Genomic DNA, 24,056 nt, shown 5'->3' on the forward strand with positions numbered 1-24,056 from the left:
GTGTTCTTTGGTTTTTGGGGAATCCTGGAGCTTCTCTGGGTCAATTCTGGTGAAATTTGAGTCAATTTTGGGATAATTTGGGGTGAATTTTGGGCCAATTTTGGGAATCCCAACCACGGAGTGGAAGGGGCTGATTTGGCCTCAAATTTTGGGTGAAAAATCAGAATTTTTTTGGGTTTTTTTTAATTTTAAAAGGTGTCCCTCACCCGAGAGGATGAAGAAGATGCCCGAGACGAAGGCCAGGAGGGTCCTCTGGGGCCGGATGTGCCCCACGTTGCTGATGACGAAGGCGGTGAACACCAGGAACAGGCTGACCATGGGGAAAGGCGTGGCTGTTCTCACTGTCTCTGGAGGGGAAAAAAAAGTCAGAAAATGCCTAAAATCATCCTAAATTTATTCCAAAATTATCCCAAAATTGATGCCAAAATCATCGCAAAATTACCCCGAATTTATCCCAAAATGTTCCCCAAAATTCACCTGAAAATTCACCCCAAAATCACCCAATTTTTCCCCCAAATTTCACCTCAAAATTCATCCCAAAAAAACAACCCAAATTCATCCCAAAATTCACCCCCAAATCAGCCCAAAATTGACCCCAAAATTCACTCCAAAATCACCCAAAATTCACCCAAAAATTGTCTCAAAATTTACTCCAAAATTCACTCCAAAATCACCCAAAATTCATCCCAAAATTCACCCAAAAATTATCTCAAAATCATCCCAAAATTACTCCAAAATCACCCTAAAATCAGCCCAAAATCAGCCCAAAATTCACCCCAAAATCACCCCAAAATTTACCCCAAATTAAAGCCAAAATCAGCCAAAAAATTAGCTCAAAATCACCCCAAAATTCACCCCGAAAATTATCCCAAATTCACTCAAAATTCACCCCAAAATCACCTCAAAATTTACACTGAAATCGACCCAAAAATTACCCCAAAATCATCAGAAAATTACCCTGAAATCGCCCCAAATTTCACCCCAAAATTCACCCAAAATCATCCCAAAATTACCCCAAAATCAGCCCAAATCATCCCAAAATTATCCCGAATTTACCCCGATTTCATCCCAAAATTTACCCCAAATCAACCCAAAATTCACCTGAAAATTCATTCCAAAATCACCCAAAATAAACCAAAATTCACCCCAAAAATTACCCCAAATTTACCCCAAAATCATCCCAAAATCATCCCCAAATCAGCCCAAAATTGACCCCAAAATTCACCCCAAAATCACCCAAATTTTCCCCAAATTTCGCCTCAAAATTCATCCCAAAAAACGACCCAAATTCATCCCAAAATTCACCCCCAAATCAGCCCAAAATTGACCCCAAAATTCACTCCAAAATCACCCAAAAATTATCTCAAAATTGACCCCAAAATTCACCCAAAATCACCCAAAATTCATCCCAAAATCACCCAAAAAATATCTCAAAATCATCCCAAAATTACCCCCAAATCACCCTAAAATCAGCCCAAAATCAGCCCAAAATTCACCCCAAAATCACCCCAAAATTGCCCCAAAATTAACTCCAAATTCACCCAAAAATCACTCAAAAATTATCTCAAAATTTACCACAAAATTCACCCCAAAATCATCCAAAATTCATCCTAAAATTAACCCAAAAATTACCCCAAAATCATCCCAAAATCAGCCTAAAATCAGCCCAAAATCAGCCCAAAATTCACCCCAAATCATCCCAAAATTAACCCAAAATCAGCCCAAATTTATCCCAAAATCACCCCAAATTTACCCCAAAATTAATCACAAAATTACCCCAAATTCACCCAAAAATTGTCTCAAAATTTACCCCAAAATGAGCCCAAAAATGACCCCAAAAATCACCCAAAATTATCCCAAAATTCACCCCAAAATAACCCCAAAATTCAGCCCAAAATTAACCCAAAATCAGCCAAAAATTATCTCAAAATTCACCCAAAATTCATCCCAAATTCACCCCAAAAATCCCAAAAAAATTCCCTTAAACTTCCAAAAAATAAATTTTAAAAAAATCCCCTTAAACTTAAAAAAAAAACCCTCCAAAAAAATCCAAAAAAATCCCCTTTAAACCTCAAAAAAAATCCCAAAAAATTCCCTTTAAACCTCCAAAAATTGCCCCAAATTTCCCCAAAATTTCCCAAATTCCCCAAAATTCCCCCAAATTCCCCCAAATTCCCCAAAATTCCCCCAAAATCCCCCAAATTTTTGTCTTACTGAGGATGTTTTCGGTGTTTTCCGTCACCAGGTTCAGCTCCGGCTCCAGGAAATATTCGGAGGCGACGCAGCGACCCTTCTCCCGCCCTGGGGACCCAACACCCAAAATTACCCAAAATTACCCAAAATTACCCCAAAAACACCCAAAATTATCCCAAAAACATCCAAAATTATCCCAAAAACACCCAAAATTATCCAAAATTATCCCAAAATTATCCAAAATTATCCAAAATCATCCAAAATTATCCAAAATTATCCCAAAATTATCCAAAATGACCCAAAATTATCCAAAATTATCCCAAAAACATCCAAAATTATCTCAAAATTACCCCAAAATCGCCCAAAATTACCCCAAATTCACCCAAAATTACCCCAAAAACACCCAAAATTACCCAAAATTATCCCAAAATTACCCCAAAATCATCCAAAACCACAAAAAAATCCAAAATCATCCCCAAAAACACCCAAAATTATCCCAAAATTATCCAAAATCATCCAAAATTATCCCAAATTGTCCCAAAAACACCCAAAATTATCCAAAATTATCCCAAAATTATCCAAAATTATCCCAAAAACATCTAAAATTATCCAAAATTATCCCAAAATCACCCCAAAATTATCCCAAAATTATCCCAAAATTATCCCAAAAACACCCCAAAATTATCCAAAATTACCCAAAATTACCCCAAAAACACCCAAAATTATCCCAAAATTATCCAAAATCACCCAAAATTATCCAAAATCACCCAAAATTATCCAAAATTATCCCAAAATTATCCAAAATTATCCAAAATTATCCCAAAATTTGACTCAGGACCTTCAAATTCTTTCCAGGGACCCCAAAAGACCCAAAATTTCCCTAAAAATCCAATTTATTTCCCTAAAAAAAAATTCCTAATTTTTTTCCAAAAAATCCAATTTATTTCCCCAAAAAAATCCAATTTATTCCCCAAAAAAATCCAATTTATTCCCCCCAAAAAATCTAATTTATTTCCCCAAAAAATCCAATTTATTTCCCCAAAAAATCCAATTTATTTTCCTAAAAATCCAATTTATTTCCCCAAAAATCCTAATTTTTTTCCCAAAAAATCCAATTTATTTCCCCCAAAAAAATCCAATTTATTTCCCTAAAAAAATCCAATTTATTCCCCCCAAAAAATCCAATTTATTCCCCAAAAAATCCAATTTATTTCCCTAAAAATCCAATTTATTTCCCTAAAAATCCAATTTATTCCCCCCAAAAAATCCAATTTATTTCTCCAAAAAATCCAATTTATTTCCCAAAAAATCCAATTTTTTTCCCCTTCAAACCCCCATAACTCCCCCATTTTTCCTCCAATCCATCCCAAATTTTTTCTCCTATGGATCCCAATTTTTTTCCCCATCAATTCCTAATTTTTTTCGGTAATTACCTGCAAAGAAGAACCAAAACAATCCCCAAAAATTCAATTTATTTTCCCTTCAAACCCCCATAACTCCCCCAAATTTTCTCCTATCGACCCCAAATTTTTTTCCTATTGATCCCAATTTTTTTCCCAATATTTTTTGTCTCTTACCCGCGAAGAAGCAGACCCTCCAGAGCCCCGCGTGCAGCGCCATCCGCACCTCGGTGCTCTGGTTCTGGGGGGACACCACCCCCTCCTCCATGTAGAGCCAATAGTCCGTGGACACGGCGATCCCCACCAGGAGCAGCCCGCACGCCCCGAACACGCTGCTCAGCAGCGTCAGAGCCCGCGAGCTGCACGAGCTCATCCTGACACCTGAAAAGAAAAAAAAAATTTTTGAATTTTTTCCCTTTTTTTTTGGATTTTTTTTGGATTTTTTTTGGATTTTTTACGATTTTTTTTCGATTTTTTACGAATTTTTTTCGATTTTTTTTGGAACCGTATGGGGATGAAAGGGTTAAAAAAAGACTGGGAAGTGGCTGGGAAGTTTTGAAGAAAATTTTGGAATTTTTAGGATTTTTTGGGAATTTTTACGATTTTTTTTTTTTATTTTTTTACAATTTTTTTCGATTTTTTTACGAATTTTTTTCGATTTTTTGACGATTTTTTTGGTGGTGTATTGGAGTGACGTGGGCATGAAGGGGTTAAAAAGGACTGGGAAGTGGCTGGGAAGTTTTAAAGGAATTTTTGGAATTTTTTTTGGAATTTTTGGGAATTTTTTGGATTTTTTTTGGATTTTTTACGAATTTTTTTTGATTTCTTTTCAATTTTTTTTCGATTTTTTAATAGTCTATTGGAGTGATCTGGGAACGAAGGGGTTAAAAAGGACTGGGAAGTGGCTGGGAAGTTTTGAAGAAAATTTTGGAATTTTTAGGAATTTTTTGGGAATTTTTTTGGATTTTTTACGATTTTTTTTCGATTTTTTACGAATTTTTTTTGATTTTTTAGGGTGTCTATTGGAACAGTATGGGGATGAAAGGGTTAAAAGAGATGGAAAACTGGGAAGGGAAGTTTTAAAGGAATTTTGGAATTTTTAGGATTTTTTGGGGAATTTTTCCCTTTTTTTTCGATTTTTTTGGATTTTTTACGAATTTTTTTGGATTTTTTTTTCGATTTTTTACGGCGTCTATTGGAGCGCTCTGGGCATGAAAGGGTTAAAAGAGATGGGAAACTGGGAAGAGAAGTTTTAAAGGAATTTTGGGAATTTTTAGGATTTTTTGGGATTTTTTTGGGATTTTTTTACGATTTTTTTTCGATTTTTTATGATTTTTTTTTTTTGATTTTTTAGAGCATCTGTTGGAGCACACTGGGCATGAAGAGGTTAAACAGGACCAAAAACTGACTGGGAAGGTAAAATAGAAATTTGAGAGAATTTTGGGAATTTTTAGGAATTTTTAGGGATTTTTGGGAATTTTTTGGGATTTTTTGGGATTTTTTTGCATTTTTTATGATTTTTTTTCAATTTTTTAGAGCATCTGTTGGGGCACTCTGGGCATGAAGGGGTTAAAATGGACAGGAAGTGACTGGGAAGTTTTAAAGGAATTTTGGGAATTTTTAGGATTTTTTGGGAATTTTTTGGGATTTTTTTGGATTTTTTTTGGATTTTTTTACGATTTTTTTTCGATTTTTTACGATTTTTTTTCGATTTTTTTTGGAACCGTATGGGCATGAAAGGGTTAAAAGGACCAGGAAGTGGCTGGGAAGTTTTAAATTAATTTTGGGAAATTTTTAGGATTTTTTGGGAATTTTTTGGGATTTTTTGGGATTTTTTTTGCGAATTTTTTGGGGGATTTTTTTAAAGGAGAGTCTGTTGGAGCCACATGGGCACGAAGGGGTTAAAAGTGGGCGGGGAAAAGGAAATTCTGGAAGTTTCTGGGGGGAAAATTTGAGAGAATTCTGGGAAATTTTTTTTGGAAATTTTTTTGGATTTTTTTTTTGATTTTTAGTCTTTTTTTTTCCCCGATTTTTTCCGGATTTTTTTCCCTCCAAAGGCCTTTGAGGCCCCGATCCCCACCAGGAGCCCCCCAGGCCCCGAACACGCTGCTCAGCAGCGTCAGAGCCCAAGAGCTGCACCAGCTCATCCTGACACCTGGAAAAATCAGGAATTTTTTCTGATTTTTTTGGGAATTTTTTGGGATTTTTTTGGATTTTTTTTGGATTTTTTACGATTTTTTTTCGATTTTTTTTGGATTTTTTTTTGGTGGTGTATTGGAGTGATGCGGGCATGAAGGAGTTAAAAAGGACCAGGAAGTGGCTGGGAAAGTAAATTAGAGATTTGAGAGAATTTTGGGGATTTTTGGGGATTTTTTTCCTAATTTTTACCAATTTTTTTTTTCGATTTTTTTTTGGATTTTTTTGCGATTTTTTATGATTTTTTTTGGATTTTTTAGAGCGTTTGTTGGAGCACTCCAGGCACGAAAGGGTTAAGAAGGACAGGAAGTGGCTGGGAAAGGAAATTTGGGAAGTTTTGGGGAATTTGAGAATTTTTAGGATTTTTTTCGATTTTTTGGGAATTTTTTGGGATTTTTTGGGATTTTTTTTCGATTTTTTATGATTTTTTTTCGATTTTTTAGAGCATCTGTTGGGGCACTCTGGGCATGAAGGGGTTAAAATGGACAGGAAGTGACTGGGAAGTTTTAAAGGAATTTTGGGAATTTTTAGGATTTTTTTCCAATTTTTTTCGATTTTTTTTGGAATTTTTTTGGATTTTTTACGAATTTTTTTTCGATTTATTACGAATTTTTTTTTGATTTTTTTTTTTTTTGGAAATGTATGGGCATGAAAGGGTTAAAAACGACCAGGAAGTGGCTGGGAAGTTTTAAAGGAATTTTGGGAATTTTTAGGATTTTTTGGGAATTTTTTGGGAATTTTTACAAATTTTTTTGTGATTTTTTATGATTTTTTTAGGATTTTTTAATAGTCTATTGGAGTGATCTGGGGACCAAGGGGTTAAAAAGGACTGGAAAGTGGCTGGGAAGTTTTGAATAATTTTTTTGGAATTTTTGGGGGATTTTTTGGGATTTTCCCCATTTTTTCCTGATTTTTTTTGCAAATTTTTACGGATTTTTTCCGATTTTTTTGGTGGTGTATTGGAGCGATTCGGGCATGAAGGGGTTAAAAGAGATGGGAGACTGGGAAGGGAAGTTTTAAAGGAATTTTGGGAATTTTTAGGATTTTTTGGGAATTTTTTGGGAATTTTTTGGGAATTTTTATGATTTTTTTTTTTATTTTTTACGGATTTTTTTCGACTTTTTTGGTGGTGTATTGGAGTGACGCGGGCATGAAGGGGTTAAAAAAGACTGGGGAAGTGGCTGGGAAGTTTTAAAGGAAACTTTGGAATTTTTAGGATTTTTTTGGATTTTGGGGGGGATTTTTTGGGATTTTTTTTTGCAAATTTTTCGGATTTTGGGTGATTTTTTTAAAGGGGGTTCTATTGGAGTCGTTGGGGCATGAAAGGGTTAAAAATGGGCGGGGCTAAAGGCCCAGGGAGGGAAATTTGGGAAAATTTTGGGGAGATTTGAAGGAATTTTTGGCTTCTTTAAATTATTATTATTTATAGTGATTTTTCACGATTTTTTTCCCTTTTTTCCCGATTTTTTTTTTGTGATTTTTAATGATTTTTTTCCGATTTTTTAATAGTCTATTGGAGTGATCCAGGCATGAAGGGGTTAAAAGGGATTTTTTGGGAATTTTGGTGAATTTTTGGGTGATTTTTTGGGCATTTTTTGGGCTCTAATCCGGGCCTGAAGGGGTTAAAAGGACAAGGCCTCAGGATGGGAATTTTGGGAATTTTTTGGAGAATTTTTGGGAATTTTTGGGGAATTTTTGGGTGAATTTTTGGGTGATTTTTGAGCATTTTTTGGGCTCTAATCCGGGCCTGAAGGGGTTAAAAGGACAAGGCCTCAGGATGAGAATTTTGGGAATTTTTGGGGATTTTTTGGGTGATTTTTGGGTGATTTTTGGGCTTTTTTGTGCCTTTGATCCAGGCCTGAAGGGGTTAAAAGGACAAGGCCTCAGGATGGGAATTTTGGGAATTTTTTTCGGGATTTTTTTGGTGATTTTTGGGTGATTTTTGGGCTTTTTTGTGCCTTTGATCCAGGCCTGAAGGGGTTAAAAGGACAAGGCCTCAGGATGGGAATTTTGGGAATTTTTTGGGGAATTTTGGGGGATTTTTGGAGGATTTTGAGGGTTTTTTGGGAGATTTTGGGGGGTCCTGGTTTGATTTTGGGGAGGGGAAAAGGGAAAAAAATTGGGGAAAATCGGGAAAAATTGGGGAAAAAAATGGGAAAAAAGGGAATTTTTGGATGTTTTGGGGGGTCCTGAGGGGGATTTTGGGAGAATTTTGGGGCATTTGGGACAATTTTGGGACATTTGGGGCATTTTTGGGTAAATTTAGGGGGAATTTTGGGGATTTTGGGGGAATTTTGGGGATTTTGGGGTTGAATTTGGGGTGAATTTGGAGAATTTTTGGGATATTTTGGGGACCAAGGGACCCCTCCCCAAATTCCCCCCAAATCCCCCCCAAAAATTCCCAAAATTTCCCCAAAAATTCCCGTAATTCCCCCAAATTTCCCATAAATCCCCCCGAAATTTCCCATAAATCCCCTAAAATCCCACAAATTCCCCCAAATTTCTCCCCAAAACCCCGCAAATTTCCCCAAATCTCCCAAATTACCCCCCAAATCCCCCCAAATCCCCCCAAAACCCCCCAAAACTCCCCAAAATCCCCTAAATTCCCCCAAATTTCACCAAAATCCCTCCAAATCCCCCAAATTTCCCCAAATACTCCCCAATTAAGCCCCAAATCCCCCCCAAATCCCCCAAATTTCCCAAAAAAATTCCCAAAAATCCCCCAAAATTCCTCCCAAAATCCCCCAAAATCCCCCAAAATCCCCCCAATTACCCCCAAATTTCCCCAAAATCCCCCCAAATCCCCCCAAATTTCCCCAAAATCCCCCAAATTCCCCCCAAAATTCCTCCCAAAATCCCCTCAAATCCCCCCAAATCCCCCCAAATTTCCCCAAAATCCCCCAAATTTCCCCCCAAAATCAAATTTCCCCCCCCCCATTTCTCACCGTCTCACGGCGCCGTCGCTGCTCCCGGGGCCGGGGGCGCCATCGGGACGGACAGACCGACACGGGGGGGACGGACAGACGGACAGACAGACGGACACGGGGAAAAAAAAGGGGATGAAGGACGGACAGACAGAAGGACACGGGGCGGGGGGGGGATGGAGGAAGGACAGACGGACGGACAGACCTGGGAAATTCAGGGATGGAGGATGAAAGGACGGACAGACGGACAGGAGGACGCAGGGACGGATGCGGGAAGGACGGACGGACGGACGGGGGGGGGTGGGGGGATGAAGGACAGACAGACGGACACGGACGGGGCGGGGGGGGAAAGGAGGATGAAGGACAGACGGACGGACGGGGGGGGTGGAAAGGAGGATGAAGGACAGACGGACGCAGAGATGGAGGAAGGACAGACGGACGGACAGACCCGGGTGGGATTTCAGGGATGGATAAAGGGACAGACAGACGGACAGAGGGACCGGGGGACGGATGAGAGGACGGACAGACGGACAAGAGGACACAGAGATGGATGAAGGACAGACAGACGGACAAACCCGGGGGGGGGGATTCAGGGACGGATGAAAGGACGGACAAATGGACACGGGGGGGGGGGAGGATGATGAAGGACAGACAGACGGACAGACAGACCCGGAGGATGAATGAAGGACGGACAGACGGACACGGGAGGGGGGGGAATGCAGGGATGGAGGACGGACGGACAGACAGACAGACCCGGGGGGAGGATGGAGGAAGGACAGACGGACAGACAGGCGGATGCAGGGATGGATGAAGGACGGACAGACAAACGGACACGGGGGGGATTCAGGGATGGATAAAAGGACGGACAGACAGACCCGGGGGGAGGATGGACAGACGGACAGACAGACCCGGGGGGAGGATGGACAGACGGACAGACAGACCCGGGCGATGATTCAGGGGATGGATGAAAGGACGGACAAACGGACACGGGAGGGAGGATGAAGGACAGACAGACAGACAGACAGACAGACAGGAGGATGCAGAGACGGATGAAGGACACACGGACACACGGACAGACGGACAGACGGACGCGGGGGGCGATTCAGGGATGGGGGACGGACAGACGGACACGCAGACCCGGGGGGAGGATGGAGAAGGACGGACAGACAGACGGACAGGAGGATACAGGGATGGAAGAAGGACGGACAGACAGACGGACAGACAGGAGGATACAGGGATGGATGAAGGACGGACAGACAGACCTGGGGAGAGGATGGATGACGGACAGACAGACGGACAGACGGACAGACGGCCCCCGGTGTCTCCTCTCGGGGCCGGGCCGAGCTCGGGACGGACAGACGGACACGGGGGGGGGGGTTTTTTGTGCCCATCCCCCACTCCCCCCCATCCCCCCCCCCCTTTCCCCTCCCCCACCCCAGAGGGGACAGTGCGTGACGTCACCGCGGCCGCTCTTAAAGGGGCCGCGCGCTCCAAACCCGACCCATCCCCCCCCCTTGACAAAATAATTATATTTTATTTTATTTAAAAAAAAAAAATCCCGAATTTAATCCAAAAAAATGATAAAAAAATATAAAAAAAATAATTTAAAAAATTCAAAATTTGATTAAAAATATATATATATTAAAAAATAATCCCCAATTTAATAAAAAAATAATAATAACATTAAATAAAAAAATACTAAATTTAATTAAAAAAAATAATAATAAAAAAAATCCCCCCCAAAATCCCACTTTTTTCCCCTCAAATCCCCAAAATTTCCCCCCGAAATCCCCAATTCCCCCCCAAATTTCCCCAAAAATCCCAAAATTTCCCCTCAAATTCCGATTTTCACCCCCAAAATCCCAATTTTCCCCCAAAATCCCAATTTTTCCCAAAAAATCCCCATTTTTCCCCCCCAAATCCCAAAATTTCCTCCAAAATCTCAAAATTTCCCCCCAAAATCCCAAATTTTCTCCTCCAAAACCCCCAAATTCCTCCCAAAAAATCCCGATTTCCCCCAAAACTCCCAATTTTTCCCCAAAATCCCAATTTTTCCCCTCAAATCCCCATTTTCCCCCCAAAATCCCCAATTCTCCCCCAAATTTCCCCCCAAAAATCTCAAAATTTCCCCTCAAATCCCAATTTTCACCCCCCAAAATCCCAAATTTTCCCGAAAAACCCCCATTTTTTCCCCTCAAATCCCAATTTTTCCTCCAAAATCCCAAATTCGCCCCAAAAATTCCCAATTTTCCCCCCCAAAATCCCAATTTCTCCCCAAATTTCCCCAAAAATCCCAAAATTTCTTCTCAAATTCCGATTTTCACCCTCCAAAATCCCAATTTTTCCCCAAAAATCCCAAATTTTCCCTTCAAAAGTCCCCAATTTCCCCCAAAATCCCCATTTTTTCCCCTCAAATCCCAATTTTTCCTCCAAAATCCCAAATTTTCCCCAAAAATCCCAAATTTCCCCCCCAAAAACTCAGACTCCAACGCGGCTCAGGGACTTTATTGAGAAAGGAGAAAATTCTGGGAATTTTTGGGAATTTTGGGGAAATTTTGGGAATTTTTGGGGGGAATTTCGATCAATTTTGGGGGATTTTTTGGGGAGAATTTTGGGGGGTTTTTAGAAAAAAATTTTGGGGTTTTTTTGTGAATTTTGGGAGAATTTTTAGAGAATTTTTTTGGATTTTTTGGAGAATTTTTGGAGGAATTTTGGGAGAATTTTTTGGGGAATTTCGGGAGAATTTTGGAGGAATTTTTTGGGAATTTTTGGAAGAATTTTTGAGGATTTTTTGGGAATTTTGGGAGAATTTTTGAGGATTTTTTGGGAATTTTGGGAGAATTTTTTGGGAATTTTGGGAGAATTTTTTTTTGGAATTTTGGGAGATTTTTTTGGGATTTCGGGGAGATTTTTTTTGCAATTCTGGGAGAATTTTTTGGGAATTTTGGGAGAATTTTTTGGGAATTTTTTGAGGAATTTTGGGAGAATTTTTGGGAGAATTTTGGGGGATTTTTTGGGGAAATTTTGGGGTTTTTTGGGAGAAAATTTGGGGAAATTTGGGAGAATTTTGGAGAGAATTTTGGGGCGATTTTTTGGAGAATTTTGGGGAATATTTTTCGGAATTTTTGGGAATTTTTTGGGAATTTTGGGGTTCCCCCTCCAGCTCATCCCAGGAGGGAAAAAAATCCCCAAATTTGGGAAAAATCAGAAAATTTTAGGGGCATTTAAAGACAATCCAAACCAGTACAAACCAGCTCAGACCAGTATAAACCAGTTCCCTCCCAGTATAAACCAGTATAACCCGCCCTTTTTCCCCCTCACGTTTCCCTCCATTTTCCCCCCTAAAATCCCCATTTTTCCACCAAAACCCACCATTTTTTTCCCCCCAAACCCCCAAAATTCCCATTTTTTCCCCCAAACCTTGGCTTTGGAGCCAAAAAAAGCTTTAGGGAACATCTGGACGGGGATTTGGGAGCTGATGATCCTCGGCCTGGGATTTCCCCGGGCTCTGCCATAACCCGCCATTTTCTCCCCTCACGTTTCCCTCCATTTTCCCCTTGTAGTTCCCATCTTTTCCTCTCACATTTCCTGCTCTTTTCCCCCTCAGGTTTCTCTCCTTTTTCCCCTCACGTTTCCTGCCCTTTTCCTCTCACATTTCTATCCATTTTCCCCTCATATTTCCCATCTTTTTCCCTCATGTTTCTCACCATTTTCTCCCCTCACGTTTTCCCTCCATTTTCTCCCCTCACGTTTCCCGCCCTTTTTCCCCCTCACGTTTCCCGCCCTTTTCCCCCCTCACGTTTCCCGCCCTTTTTCTCCCCTCACGTTTCCCGCCCTTTTCCCCCTCACGTTTCCCGCCCTTTTTCTCCCCTCACGTTTCCCGCCCTTTTCTCCCCTCACGTTTCCCGCCCTTTTTCTCCCCTCACGTTTCCCGCCCTTTTCCCCCCTCACGATTCCCGCCCTTTTCCCCCTCACGTTTCCCGCCCTTTTCTCCCCTCACGTTTCCCGCCCTTTTCTCCCCTCATGTTTCCCGCCCTTTTTCCCCCCTATTGTTCCCAGTATATCCCAGTCTGGACCAGTATAAACCAATTTCACAGGATATATTTCTATTTATCCCAGTGCAGGCTGATATAACCCAGTTTAGACCAGTTTGTCCCAGTATATCCCAGTATATCCCAGTATAACCCAGTATATCCCAGTATACCCCAGTCTATCCCAGTATATTCCAGTATAAACCAGTATAAACCAGTATGACCCAGTATAACCCAGTATATTCCAGTTTATCCCAGTATATCCCAGTATACTCTAATATAAACCAGTATATCCCAGTATAACCCAGTATATATCCCAGTTTATCCCAGTATAAACCAGTATACCCCAGTCTATCCCAGTATAACCCAGTATATCCCCAGTACATCCCAGTATAAACCAGTATAAACCAGTATATCCCCAGTATATCCCAGTATATATCCCAGTATATATCCCAGTTTATCCCAGTATAAACCAGTAGACCCCAGTATATCCCAGTATATTCCAGTATAAACCAGTATAACCCAGTATAACCCAGTATATCCCAGTTTATCCCAGTATAACCCAGTATATCCCAGTATATCCCAGAATAAACCAGTATAAAACAAGAGACTCAAGAGACTCTGACAGGGTTTGAACGATTTTATTAAGGGAAGGGAAATTTGGGGGAATTTTGGGAAAATTTTGGGATTTTTTGGGGGATTTTTTGGGGAAAATTTTGGGAATTTTTTGGGAATTTTTTTGGGATTTTTGGGGGATTTTTGGGATTTTTTGGGGGATTTTTTTTGGAATTTTCTGGGAAAACTTTGGGAATCTTTGGGGAAATTTTTGGGAATTTTTTGGGATTTTTTGGGGGAATTTTTAGGGATTTTTTTGGGGATTTTTCGGGGGAATTTTTGGGGAATTTTTTTGGGATTTTTTGGGGGAATTTTTTGGGATTTTTTTTTATTTTTGGGGGAATTTTTGGGGAAATTTTGGGATTTTTTGGGGGATTTTTTTGGGGGAATTTTTGGGGAAATTTTTTGGGAAATTTTTTTGGGAATTTTTTGGGAATATTTTTGGGGATTTTTAGGGGGCTTTTTTTGGGAATTTTTGGGAATTTTTTTGGGAATTTTTTGGGAATTTTTTAGGAATTTTGGGGGAATTTTTTTGGATTTTTTTTGCAATTTTTTGGGAATTTTTTTGGAATTTTCTGGGAAATTATGGGGAATTATTTGGGATTTTTTTGGGAATTTTTTTGGGGGTTTTTTTTGGGGAATTTTTGGGGAATTTTTGGGGATTTTTTTTTAATTTTTGGGGAATTTTTAGGGAATTTTTGGGGTTTTCCCCCCAAACTCATCCCAAAGGGAGTCACAGCTTGGGGGTGGAAAGGAAAAAACAAAATCCCAAAATTTGGGGAAAAATCTCAAAAATTTGGGAAAATTTTGATTTTTTAAAGGAAAAATTTGAAAAAAAAACCCAAAAATTGAGGGAAAATTTCCAAATAATTTGGATTTTTGGGGGGATTTTTTTTGAGATTTTTTTTTTCAGAGTTTTTTTCTGGATTTTTTCTGGATTTTTGGAGGTTTTTTTGGGATTTTTTTTTATTTTTTTTCATGATATTTTGGGGATTTTTTTTTTGCAATTTTTTTCAGGATTTTTTGGGATTTTTGGGAATTTTTTTGGTGATTTTTTGGGAATTTTTGGGGGATTTTTTGTGATTTTTGGGGGGGATTTTTTTTTATTTTTTTGTGAATTTTTTGTGATTTTTTGGGGCATTTTTCCAGGATTTTTTGTGGGATTTTTTGGAGATTTTTTGGGGGATTTTTTGTGATTTTTGATGAATTTTTTGGGGGGATTTTTGGGATTTTTATTTTATTTTTAAAGAATTTTTTTTTCAGGATTTTTTCGCAATTTTTTCCTGGAATTTTCCCGGATTTTTGGGGGGATTTTTTGTGATTTTGGGAGGGGATTTTTTTTATTATTATTTTTTTAACTTCTGGGGTTTTTTTGGGGGGAATTTTTTTTGATCTTTATGAATAAAATTCCCAAATTTTTTTGGGACTTTCCCACCTATTTTTTGGAACCCCTGAACTTGTTATTGTCCAAACTTGGGGGAATAAAATCCCCCAAAAAATCAGGAAAAAAATCAGAAAAAAATCAGAAAAAATCAGAAAAAAATCAGAAAAAATTCAATTTTTTTTGGAATTTCATGGGGTTTTTTTGGGAATTTTTGGGAATAAAATTCCCAATTTTTTTTTAAACATTCCCAAATATTTTTGGGCTCAAACGAGGGACCCCTGGGGCTGGGGGAAGTCGGGGTTGGTGAAGCTGAACCCCTCGAACTCGGCCTGGTCCAGCCCCGCCAGAACCAAAGCGTCCGGAGGGGTCAGAGCTGGGGGCGCCCGAGTGAAAAATTTATCAAAGTTTTCACCGTTTCGGCCACACTTTAATGGGGGAAAAATGGGGGAAAATTGGGGAAAAAAATTGGGAAAAATTGGGAAAAAATTGGGGAAAAATGGGGAAAATTTGGGGAAAAATGGGGAAAATTTGGGGAAAAAATGGGGAAAAAATTGGGGAAAATGGGGGGGAAATGGGGAAAAAAATGGGGAAAAAATGGGGAAGAATTGGGAAAAAATTGGGATAAAATTGGGGGAAAAATGGGGAAAAATTGGGGGAGAAATGGGGAAAAAGGGGGAGAAAATGGGGGGAAAAATTGGGAAAAAATTGGGAAAAAATTGGGGAAAAAAGGAATTAAAAATGGGGAAAAAAGAAGGGAAAAATTAGGGGAAAAATGTGGGGAAAAATGGGAAAAAATTGGGGGGAAATAGGGGGAAAAATGGAAATTAAAGGAATTAAAAATGGGGAAAAATGGGGAAATTAAGGAGATTAAAAATGGTGGGAAAAGGGGGAAAAATGGGGGAAAAATAAGGAAAAATTAGGGGAAAAATAGGGAAAATAAAGGGATTAAAAATGGGGAAAAAATGGGGAAAAAATGGGGAAAAAATGGGGGAAAAATGGGGAAAATTGGGAAAAAATGGGGGAAAATTTGGGGAAAAATGGGGAAAAAATGGGGGGAAAATTGGGGGAAAATGGGAAATTAATTGGGTTTAAAATGGGGAAATAAAGAGATTAAAAATGGGGGAAAAAGGGAAAATTAAAGGGAATAAAAATGGGGAAAATGGGGGGAAAAATGGGGGAAATGGGGGGAAAAATGGGGAAAATAAAGGGATTTAAAATGGGGGGGAAATGGGGGGAAAATGGGGAAAAAATGAGAGAAATGAAGGAGGAAAACAGGAAAATTAAAGGGATTAAAAGTGGGGAAAAAGGGCAAAAAAAAAGGGGGGAAAAATGGGGAAAAGGGGGAAAATCGGATAAAAATTAAGAGAGGGAAAAAAGGGGAAAAATAAGAAAAAGAGAAAAATAAAAGGAAAATTAAGAGGAAAATGGGAAAAAAATGGGCCAAAAAAAGGAATTAAAGAATGGGGGGGAAAAAGGAAATTAAAAAGAAGAAAAAAGAAAGGAAAAAAGGAATTTATAAAGCAAAAAAAGGAGAAATAAAAGGAGAAAAAAAAGGACATAAAAAGGGGGAAAGGGAGGGAAAAAAGAAATTCAAAAAGTTAAAAGAAAAAAAAAAGAAAAAAATGGGAAAAAAAAGAAAAAAAGGAAAAACAAGGAAAAGAAAACAAAAACAAAAAAACCCCACCAAAAATCCCCCCCAAAAAAACCCAAAAAACCCAAAAAACAAAATAAAAGAGGGACCCAAAAATAAAAAACCCAGATCCCCAAAATCCCCCCAAAATCCGATTTTTTTCCCCCAAAAAACCCCAAATTTTTTCCCAAAAAATCCCAAATTTTTCCCCCAAAACCCCCCAAAGTTCACCCAAAAAACCCCAAAATTTCCACCCAAAACCCCCCCAAAATTTCCCAAAAAACCCCAAAAATTTCCCCAAAAAATCCCAAAATTTTCCCCCCAAAAATTCCCAAAAAATCCAAAATATCCCCCCCAAAAACCCCCAAATTTCCCCCCCAAAACCCAATTTTTTTTTCCCAAAAAAATCCCAAATTTCACCCAAAAATCCCAAAATTTTCCCCCCAAAAATTTCCAAAAAAACCCCAAAATTTCCCCCAAAAAACCCCAAAATTTCCCCCCCAAAACCCAATATTTTTTTGCCCAAAAAATCCCAAATTTCACCCAAAAAAGTCCCAAATTTCCCACCCAAAAAAACCCAAAACGAACAAACACAGAGAGAGAGAAAATCCGGGGTCAGAGGGGGAATTTGGGGAATTTTGGGGAATTTTGGGGAATTTTGGGGAAATTTGGGAGAAATTTTGGTGGAATTTTGGGGGAATTTTCAGGGAAAATTTTTGGGGAATTTTGGGGAAAATTTGGGGAATTTTTTGGGAGAATTTTGGGGAATTTGGGGGGAGAATTTGGGGAATTTTGGGGGAAATTTTCATGGAAAATTCAGGGGAATTTTGAGGGAAAATTCGGGAATTTTGGGGGAAATTTGGGGGAAAATTTGGGGAATTTTGGGGGAATTTTTTTGGCATTTTCAGGGAAAATTTGTGGGAATTTTGGGGAAAATTTGGGGAATTTTGGGGGATTTTGGGGGAATTTTTGAGGGAATTTTTGGGGGATTTTCAGGGAAAATTTGAGGGAATTTTGAGGGAATTTTGGGGGGAAATTTGGGGGAATTTTTTGGGGAATTTTTGGGGGAATTTTCAGGGAAAATTTGAGGGAATTTTGAGGGAATTTCGGGGAATTTTGGGGAAGAATTTTGGGATTTTTTTTTTTTCGAATTTTGGGGGAAATTTGGGGAATTTTTGGGGGCATTTTTGGGTAAAATTTTGAGGGAATTTGGGGGAAATTTTGGGGGAAAATTTGGGGCGATTTGGGGGAATTTTTGCAAAAAAATTGGGGAATTTGGGGGGAAATTTGGGGAATTTTGGGGGAAATTTCGGAAGAATTTTTGGGGAAATTTTGGGGAATTCTGGGGAAATTTTGGGGGCATTTTTTTGGGATTTGGGGGAAAATTTGGGGACATTTTTGGGGACCTTTTGGGGTCATTTTTTCACCATTTTAAACCCATTTTTTGTGGGATTTTGGGCCAATTTTTATACGATTTTCCCTGAAATTTTTCCCAAAACTCCCTGAAATTTTTCCCCACCAAAACCACACAATTTCTGGACCTAAATCCGGTCTAAACAATAAAATTTTTTTATTCTAAAACTCACCGGGCGGGGGGTGAAGGGCGGAGGAACCTCCAGACGCTCCAAACGCTCCCAATCCGTGCGACGGAAAAAGGGGTGACCCCGAACCTCCTGTTCCCCCCCAGGACCCGCCCCCAGGCGCTTCCCGGGGTGTTTGGTCAAAAACTGGGAGGGAAAAATATGAGAAATTGGGGAAAATTGGGGAAAAAACAAAAAAAAAAGTGAGAAAATCGGTGGAGAAATGAGGAAATGGTGAAAAAAATGGGGGGATTTGGCACAGAAAGGGTTAAAATTGGGTTAAAAAGGGTTAAAATTGTTGTAAAATTGGCCTTGAAATTTCTGAACTTCACAAATTTCTGAAAATTTCATAAAGTTTGGGGAAAAACAAAAAAAAAGTGAGAAAATCCGATGAAAAATGAGGAAATGGTGAAAAAAATGGGGGGATTTGGCACGAAAAGGGTTAAAATTGGGGTAAATTTTTTGTAAAATTCGCCTTGGAATTTCTGAAATTCATAAATTTCCCAAAATTTCATAAAGTTTGGGGAAAAACAAAAAAAAAAGGGAGAAAATCGGATGAAAAATGAGGAAATGGTGAAAAAAATGGGGGGAAAAAATGGGAAAACTCAGAAAAAATGGGAAAAAATGGAAAAAATTGGGGAAAATTAAAAAAAAAGTGAAAATATTGGGAAAAAAAGTGGAAATTTTTGGAAAAAGTTGGGAAAAATACTGGAAAAAAATTGGGAAAAAATGGGGGAAAACTCGTGGAAAAAATCAGAAAAATTTGGGGAAAAAATCAGGAAAAAATTGGGAAAAAATTGGAAAAAAAACAGGAAAAAAATCAGAAAAAAATAGGTGAAAAATCAGGAAAAAATCATTAAAAAATCAGAAAAAAATGGGGAAAAATCAGGAAAAATCAGGAAAAAATCAGGAAAAAAATCGGAAAAAAAAAGGGGAAAAATTGGAAAAAAATCAGGAAAAATTGGGGAAAAATCAAAAAAAAGGGAAAAATTGGGAAAAATTGGGAAAAAAACAGGAAAGAATCAGGAAAAAATCCTAAAAAATTGGGAAAAAAAATCAGAAAAAATCAGGAAAAAATCAGAAAAAAAAATCAGAAAAAAATCAGAAAAAAATCCTAAAAAATTGGGAAAAAAATTAGAAAAAATCAGAAAAAAATCAGAAAAAAAAAGAGAAAAAAATCAGAAAAAAAGAGGAAAAAAAAGGGAAAAAATTAGAAAAAAAATAGGTGAAAAATCAGAAAAAAATCAGAAAAAAATCAGAAAAAACAGAAAAAATGGAGGAAAAAATCATAAAAAATTCATAAAAAATTCATAAAAAATCAGAAAAAAATCAGAAAAAAAAGGAATTTTCATGGGGTTTTTTTTAGGAATTTCGGGGAATTTTTAGGGATTCGATTTTTGGGGGATTTTTAAAGGAATTTTGGGTATATTTTGATTTTTCTCACCCCTTTGCAGATGGCCACGGCCTCCCTGGACAGAGATTTGGGGTAAGTGACCGTTTGCTCCAGGATGGATTGGAACAGCTCGTCCTCGTCCTCGCCGTCAAACGGCGGCTGGGAGAGAAAAAAATAACACAAAATAGTCCCAAAAATGGCCCAAAATATCCCCAAAAATATCCCCAAAATAGTCACAAAAATATCCCAAAATAGTCCCAAAATAGTCCCAAAATATTCCCAAAAATATCCCAAAATATTCCAAAAATAATCCCAAAATTGTCCCAAAACATTCCCAAAATATTCCCAAATTAATCCCAAAATAGTCCCAAAATATGCCACAAATATTCCCAAATTAATCCCAAAAATATCCCAAAATTATCCCAAAAATATTCCCAAAATAGTCCCAAAAATATCCCAAAGTATTCCCAAAAATGTCCCAAATCAATCCCAAAATATTCCCAAAATTTTCCCAAATTTTCCCCCAAAATCCCTCAAAATTCCCCCCCAAAAATTCCCCAAAAATCGATAAAAAATCCCCCCCAAAATCCCCAAAATTCCCAAAATCTTCATCAAATTTATCCTGAAAAAATCGTGGTGAAAAACGGCCCCAAAAAGCCCCAAATTCCCGAAAATTTCCCCCAAAATTCACCAAAAATTATCTCAAAATTCCCCCCAAAATCCCTCAAAATTCCCCTAAAAATTCCCTCAAAATTTCCCAAAATTCCCCCAAAAATTCCCAAAAAATTGACAAAAATTCCCCCCAAAACCCCCCAAATTTCTCCCAAAATTGCCCCAAAATCCTCCAAAAATGACCAAAAAAAAATCCCCAAAAATTCCCCAAAATTCCCTCATTTTTCCCCAAAAAATCCCCAAAAAATTAAGAAAAAAATTCCCAAAAAATCCCCAAAAAATCCCCTTAAAATCCCCCAAAATTCCCCCAAATTTCCCCCAAATTGGCCCCAAAATCCTCCAAAAATTCCCCAAAAATTCTCCCAAATTTCCCCCCAAAATCCCCCAAAATTCCCAAAAAAATTCCCAAAAAAATTCCCCAATTTTCCCCCAAAAAATTCAGAAAAAAATCCCCAAAATTACGAAAAATCCCCCCAAAATTCCCAATTTCTCCCGAAAAATTCCCCAAAAATTCCCCAAATTCCCCAAAATTCCCAAAAAAATCCCCAAAAAATCCCCCAAAAAATTCCCAAAAAAATTTCCCAAAAAAATTCCCAAAATTCCCCCCAAAAATCCCCAAAAATCCCCCCAAAACCCCCCAAATTCCCCCAAATTTTCCCCCAAATTTCCCCAAATTAAAAAATCCCCAAAATTCCCCAAATTTTCCAAAAAAAATTCCCCAAAAAAATTCCCCAAAAAAATTCCCCAAATTCCCCAAAATTCCCCAAAAAATTCCCCAAAAAATTCCCAAAAAAATTCCCAAAAAATTAAGAAAAAAATCCCCAAAAATCCCCCAAATTTCCCCAAATTTTCCAAATCCCAAAAATTCCCAAAGTCCCCCAAAATTTTCCCAAAATTTCCCCCAAAATCCTCCCAAAAATTAAAATAAATTCAAAAAAATCCCAAATAAATCCCCAAAATCCCCCCCCAAAACCCCCCAAAAAATCCCCAAAATTCCTCCAAAATCCCCCAAATTAAAAAATCCCCAAAATTCCCCAAATTTTCCCAAAATTCCCCAAAAAATTCCCATTTTTTTCTGACCTGCCCCGCGAGCATCTCGTAGAGCAGAACCCCAAAGGACCACCAGTCCACGGATTTTCCATAGGGTTGGTAGGCGATAATCTGGGAATTTGGGGAGAAAAATTAGTACTGGAATTCCTAAAATTCCCAAAAATTCCCAAAATTTGGGAATTCCCAAAAAAAACCCCGAAAAAATCCGTCAAAATTTGGATTTTTTGTGATTTTTTAATGATTTTTTTGGGATTTTTTGGATTTTTTTCCAGGATTTTAAGGGTTAAAATTAAAAAAAAAAAAATCCAAAAAAAATCCAAACATTCCAAAATACCAAAATTCCCAAAAATTCCCCAAATTTGGGAATTCCCAAAAAAAAACCCCTGAAAAAGCAGGTGAAAATTGGATTTTTTAGGAATTTTTTTGTGATTTTTTTGGGAATTTTTGGGGGGGGTTTTTTTGGGGTTTTTTTTGGGGGGTAATCTGGGAATTTGGGAAGGAAAATTAGTCCTGGAATTCCTAAAATTCCCAAAAATCCCCAAAATTTGGGAATTCCCAAAAAAAACCCCGAAAAAATCCGTCAAAATTTGGATTTTTTAGGAATTTTTTGGGTTTTTTTCCGGCATTTTAAGGGTTAAAATTGAAAAAAAAAATTCCTAAAAAATTCCAAAAAAATTCCCCAAAATTCCCCAAAATTTCCCAAATCCCAAAAATTCCCCAAATTTGGGAATTCCCAAAAAAAAACCCAAAAAATTGGGTGAAAATTGGATTTTTTGTGATTTTTTGTGATTTTTTTTGGAATTTTAGGGGAGTTTTGGGGGGAATTTTTGTTGAATTTTGGGGGGAATTTTTTGGGATTTTTTTGGGATTTTTTGGGGGAATTTTTTGGGAATTTTTTTGGGAATTTTTTGGGAATTTTTGGGGAATTTTTTGGGGAATTTTTTGGGGAATTTTTTGGGAAATTTTGTGGAATTTTTTGGGAATTTTGTGGAATTTTTGGGGGGAATTTTTTGGGAATTTTTGGGGGAATTTTTTGGGAATTTTTTGGGAATTTTTTGGGGAATTTTTTTGGGAATTTTTTGGGAAATTTTGTGGAATTTTGGGGGAAATTTTTGGGATTTTTTTGGGGGAATTTTTTTGGAAATTTTGTGGAATTTTTAGGGAATTTTTTGGGAATTTTTTGGGGAATTTTTGGGGAATTTTTTGGCAATTTTTTTGGAATTTTTTGGGAATTTTTTGGGAATTTTTTGGGAGTTTTATGGAATTTTGGGGGCATTCGAGGGGGATTTTTTTGTGGAATTTTGGGGGAATTTTTTTGGAATTTTTTGGAATTTTTTGTGGGAATTTTTTGGAAAATTTTGTGGAAATTTTGGGGAGAAATTTTTGGGAATTTTTTGGGAGTTTTGGGGAATTTTTTGGGAATTTTTTGTGGAATTTTGGGGGAATTTTTTGGGAATTTTTGGGGGGAATTTTTTGGGAAGTTTTGGGGGGAATTTTGGGGAATTTTGGGGATTTTTTGGTGGAATTTTGGGGGAATTTTTTTGGAATTTTTGGGAATTTTTTGGGGGAATTTTTTGGGAATTTTTTGGGGAATATTTTGGGAATTTTTTGGGAATTTTGGGGAATTATTTTTGGAATTTTAGGAATATTTTATTTTTTACCTCTGGAGCGATATAATCCGGGGTCCCACAGAAGGTCCTGGTTGTATTTCCGGGGTAAATATTTTCTTTGCACATCCCAAAGTCGGTGATTTTCACGTGGCCCAAAGCGTCCAACATCACATTGTCCAACTTCAGATCCCTGAAAAAACAAAATTTGGGAATTCCCAAAATTTTGGGAATTTTTGGGATTTTTTGGGAATTTTTTGGGAATTTTTTGGGTTTTTTTCTGATTTTTTTCTGATTTTTTTTTGTGATTTTTTTGGTGATTTTTTGTGATTTTTTGGGGAATTTTTTGGGATTTTTGGGGATTTTTTGGGAAATTTTTGGGGATTTTTTTGGGAATTTTTTTGGGAATTTTTGGGGAATTTTTTGTGACTTTTTGTGATTTTTTGTGATTTTTTTTTGTGATTTTTTGTGATTTTTTTGTGATTTTTTGGGGAATTTTTTGGGAAATTTTTGGGAATTTTTTGGGGATTTTTTGGGATTTTTTGGGATTTTTTTGGGAATTTTTTGGGAAATTTTTGGGAATTTTTTTGGAATTTTTGAGAATTTTTTGGGATTTTTTTGGGATTTTTAGAGATTTTTTCGGGAATTTTTTGCGATTTTTTTGAGAATTTTTTTACTTTTTTGGGGATTTTTTTTGGATTTTTGGGGATTTTTTTTTTTAATTTTTCACAAATTCTGGGGAATTTTTGAGGGATTTTTTTTGAATATTTGAGGAATTTGGGGCAATTTTTTGGGAATTTTTTGGGAATTTTCAGGGGAATTTTTTTAGGGAATTTTTGGGGAATTTTTGGTGAATTTTGGGGGGAATTTTTTGGGAATTTTCCTGGGAACTTTTGGGGAAATTTTATGGGAATTTTGGGGGGACTTTTTTTTTTGAAAATTTTCTGAATTTTTGGGGATTTTTTGGGGAATTTTGGGGGGAATTTTGGGGGGAATTTTGGGGGAATTTTTGGGAATTTTTGGGGGGATTTTTTTTGAAATTTTTTTTAATTTTTGGTGAATTTTGGGGGGAATTTTTTGGGATTTTTTTGAGAATTCTTTGGGAATTTTGGGGAATTTTTTGAGAATTTTTGGGAATTCTTTGGAAATTTTTGATGAATTTTTGGGGAAGTTTTGTGGAATTTTTTGGGAATTTTTTGGGAATTTTGGGCTGACCTGTAGATAATCCCTTGGTTGTGCAGGAAGAAAAGGCCGATGGCGATTTCGGCTGCGTAAAACCTGAAAGGGAGAATTCAATAATTTTTTGGGAATTTTTTGGGAATTTTTTGGGAATTTTTTGGGATCATTTTGGGATCATTTTGGGGGGTTTTTGGGGGGTTGT

The 24,056-nt window shown here is 37.6% G+C and overlaps 2 protein-coding genes across 2 annotated transcripts in view; both read right to left on the reverse strand.

The window, feature by feature from the left end:
* Window positions 1–141: 141 nt before the first annotated feature.
* LOC310921867 (voltage-dependent calcium channel gamma-7 subunit-like) lies at window positions 142–7,580 on the reverse strand (the record flags this gene model as incomplete). The annotated part of the gene is made up of 3 exons (XM_083882120.1): window positions 3,771–7,580; window positions 2,215–2,301; window positions 142–347 (listed from the first exon to the last, which is right to left on the reverse strand). Exons 1-3 carry the CDS (start codon window positions 3,964–3,966, stop codon window positions 142–144), a joined length of 489 nt encoding a protein of 162 aa, XP_083738246.1. The 5' UTR covers window positions 3,967–7,580.
* Window positions 7,581–13,657: 6,077 nt separating this feature from the next.
* PRKCG (protein kinase C gamma) overlaps window positions 13,658–24,056 on the reverse strand; it is a gene marked incomplete at its 5' end in the record, with an annotated part of 29,154 nt that continues 18,755 nt past the window's right edge. Inside the window, 6 exons of the mRNA XM_083882121.1 lie at window positions 13,658–15,168; window positions 17,960–18,100; window positions 19,398–19,505; window positions 21,099–21,179; window positions 22,730–22,868; window positions 23,891–23,953. Coding sequence (XP_083738247.1) covers window positions 15,007–15,168; window positions 17,960–18,100; window positions 19,398–19,505; window positions 21,099–21,179; window positions 22,730–22,868; window positions 23,891–23,953 — 694 coding nt within the window. The 3' untranslated portion in view covers window positions 13,658–15,006. The remainder of the gene's footprint in view (window positions 15,169–17,959; window positions 18,101–19,397; window positions 19,506–21,098; window positions 21,180–22,729; window positions 22,869–23,890; window positions 23,954–24,056) is intronic.

Source organism: Zosterops lateralis, assembly GCF_965231275.1.
Source record: "Zosterops lateralis genome assembly, chromosome: 37".
Classification (NCBI taxonomy): Eukaryota; Metazoa; Chordata; class Aves; order Passeriformes; family Zosteropidae; genus Zosterops; species Zosterops lateralis.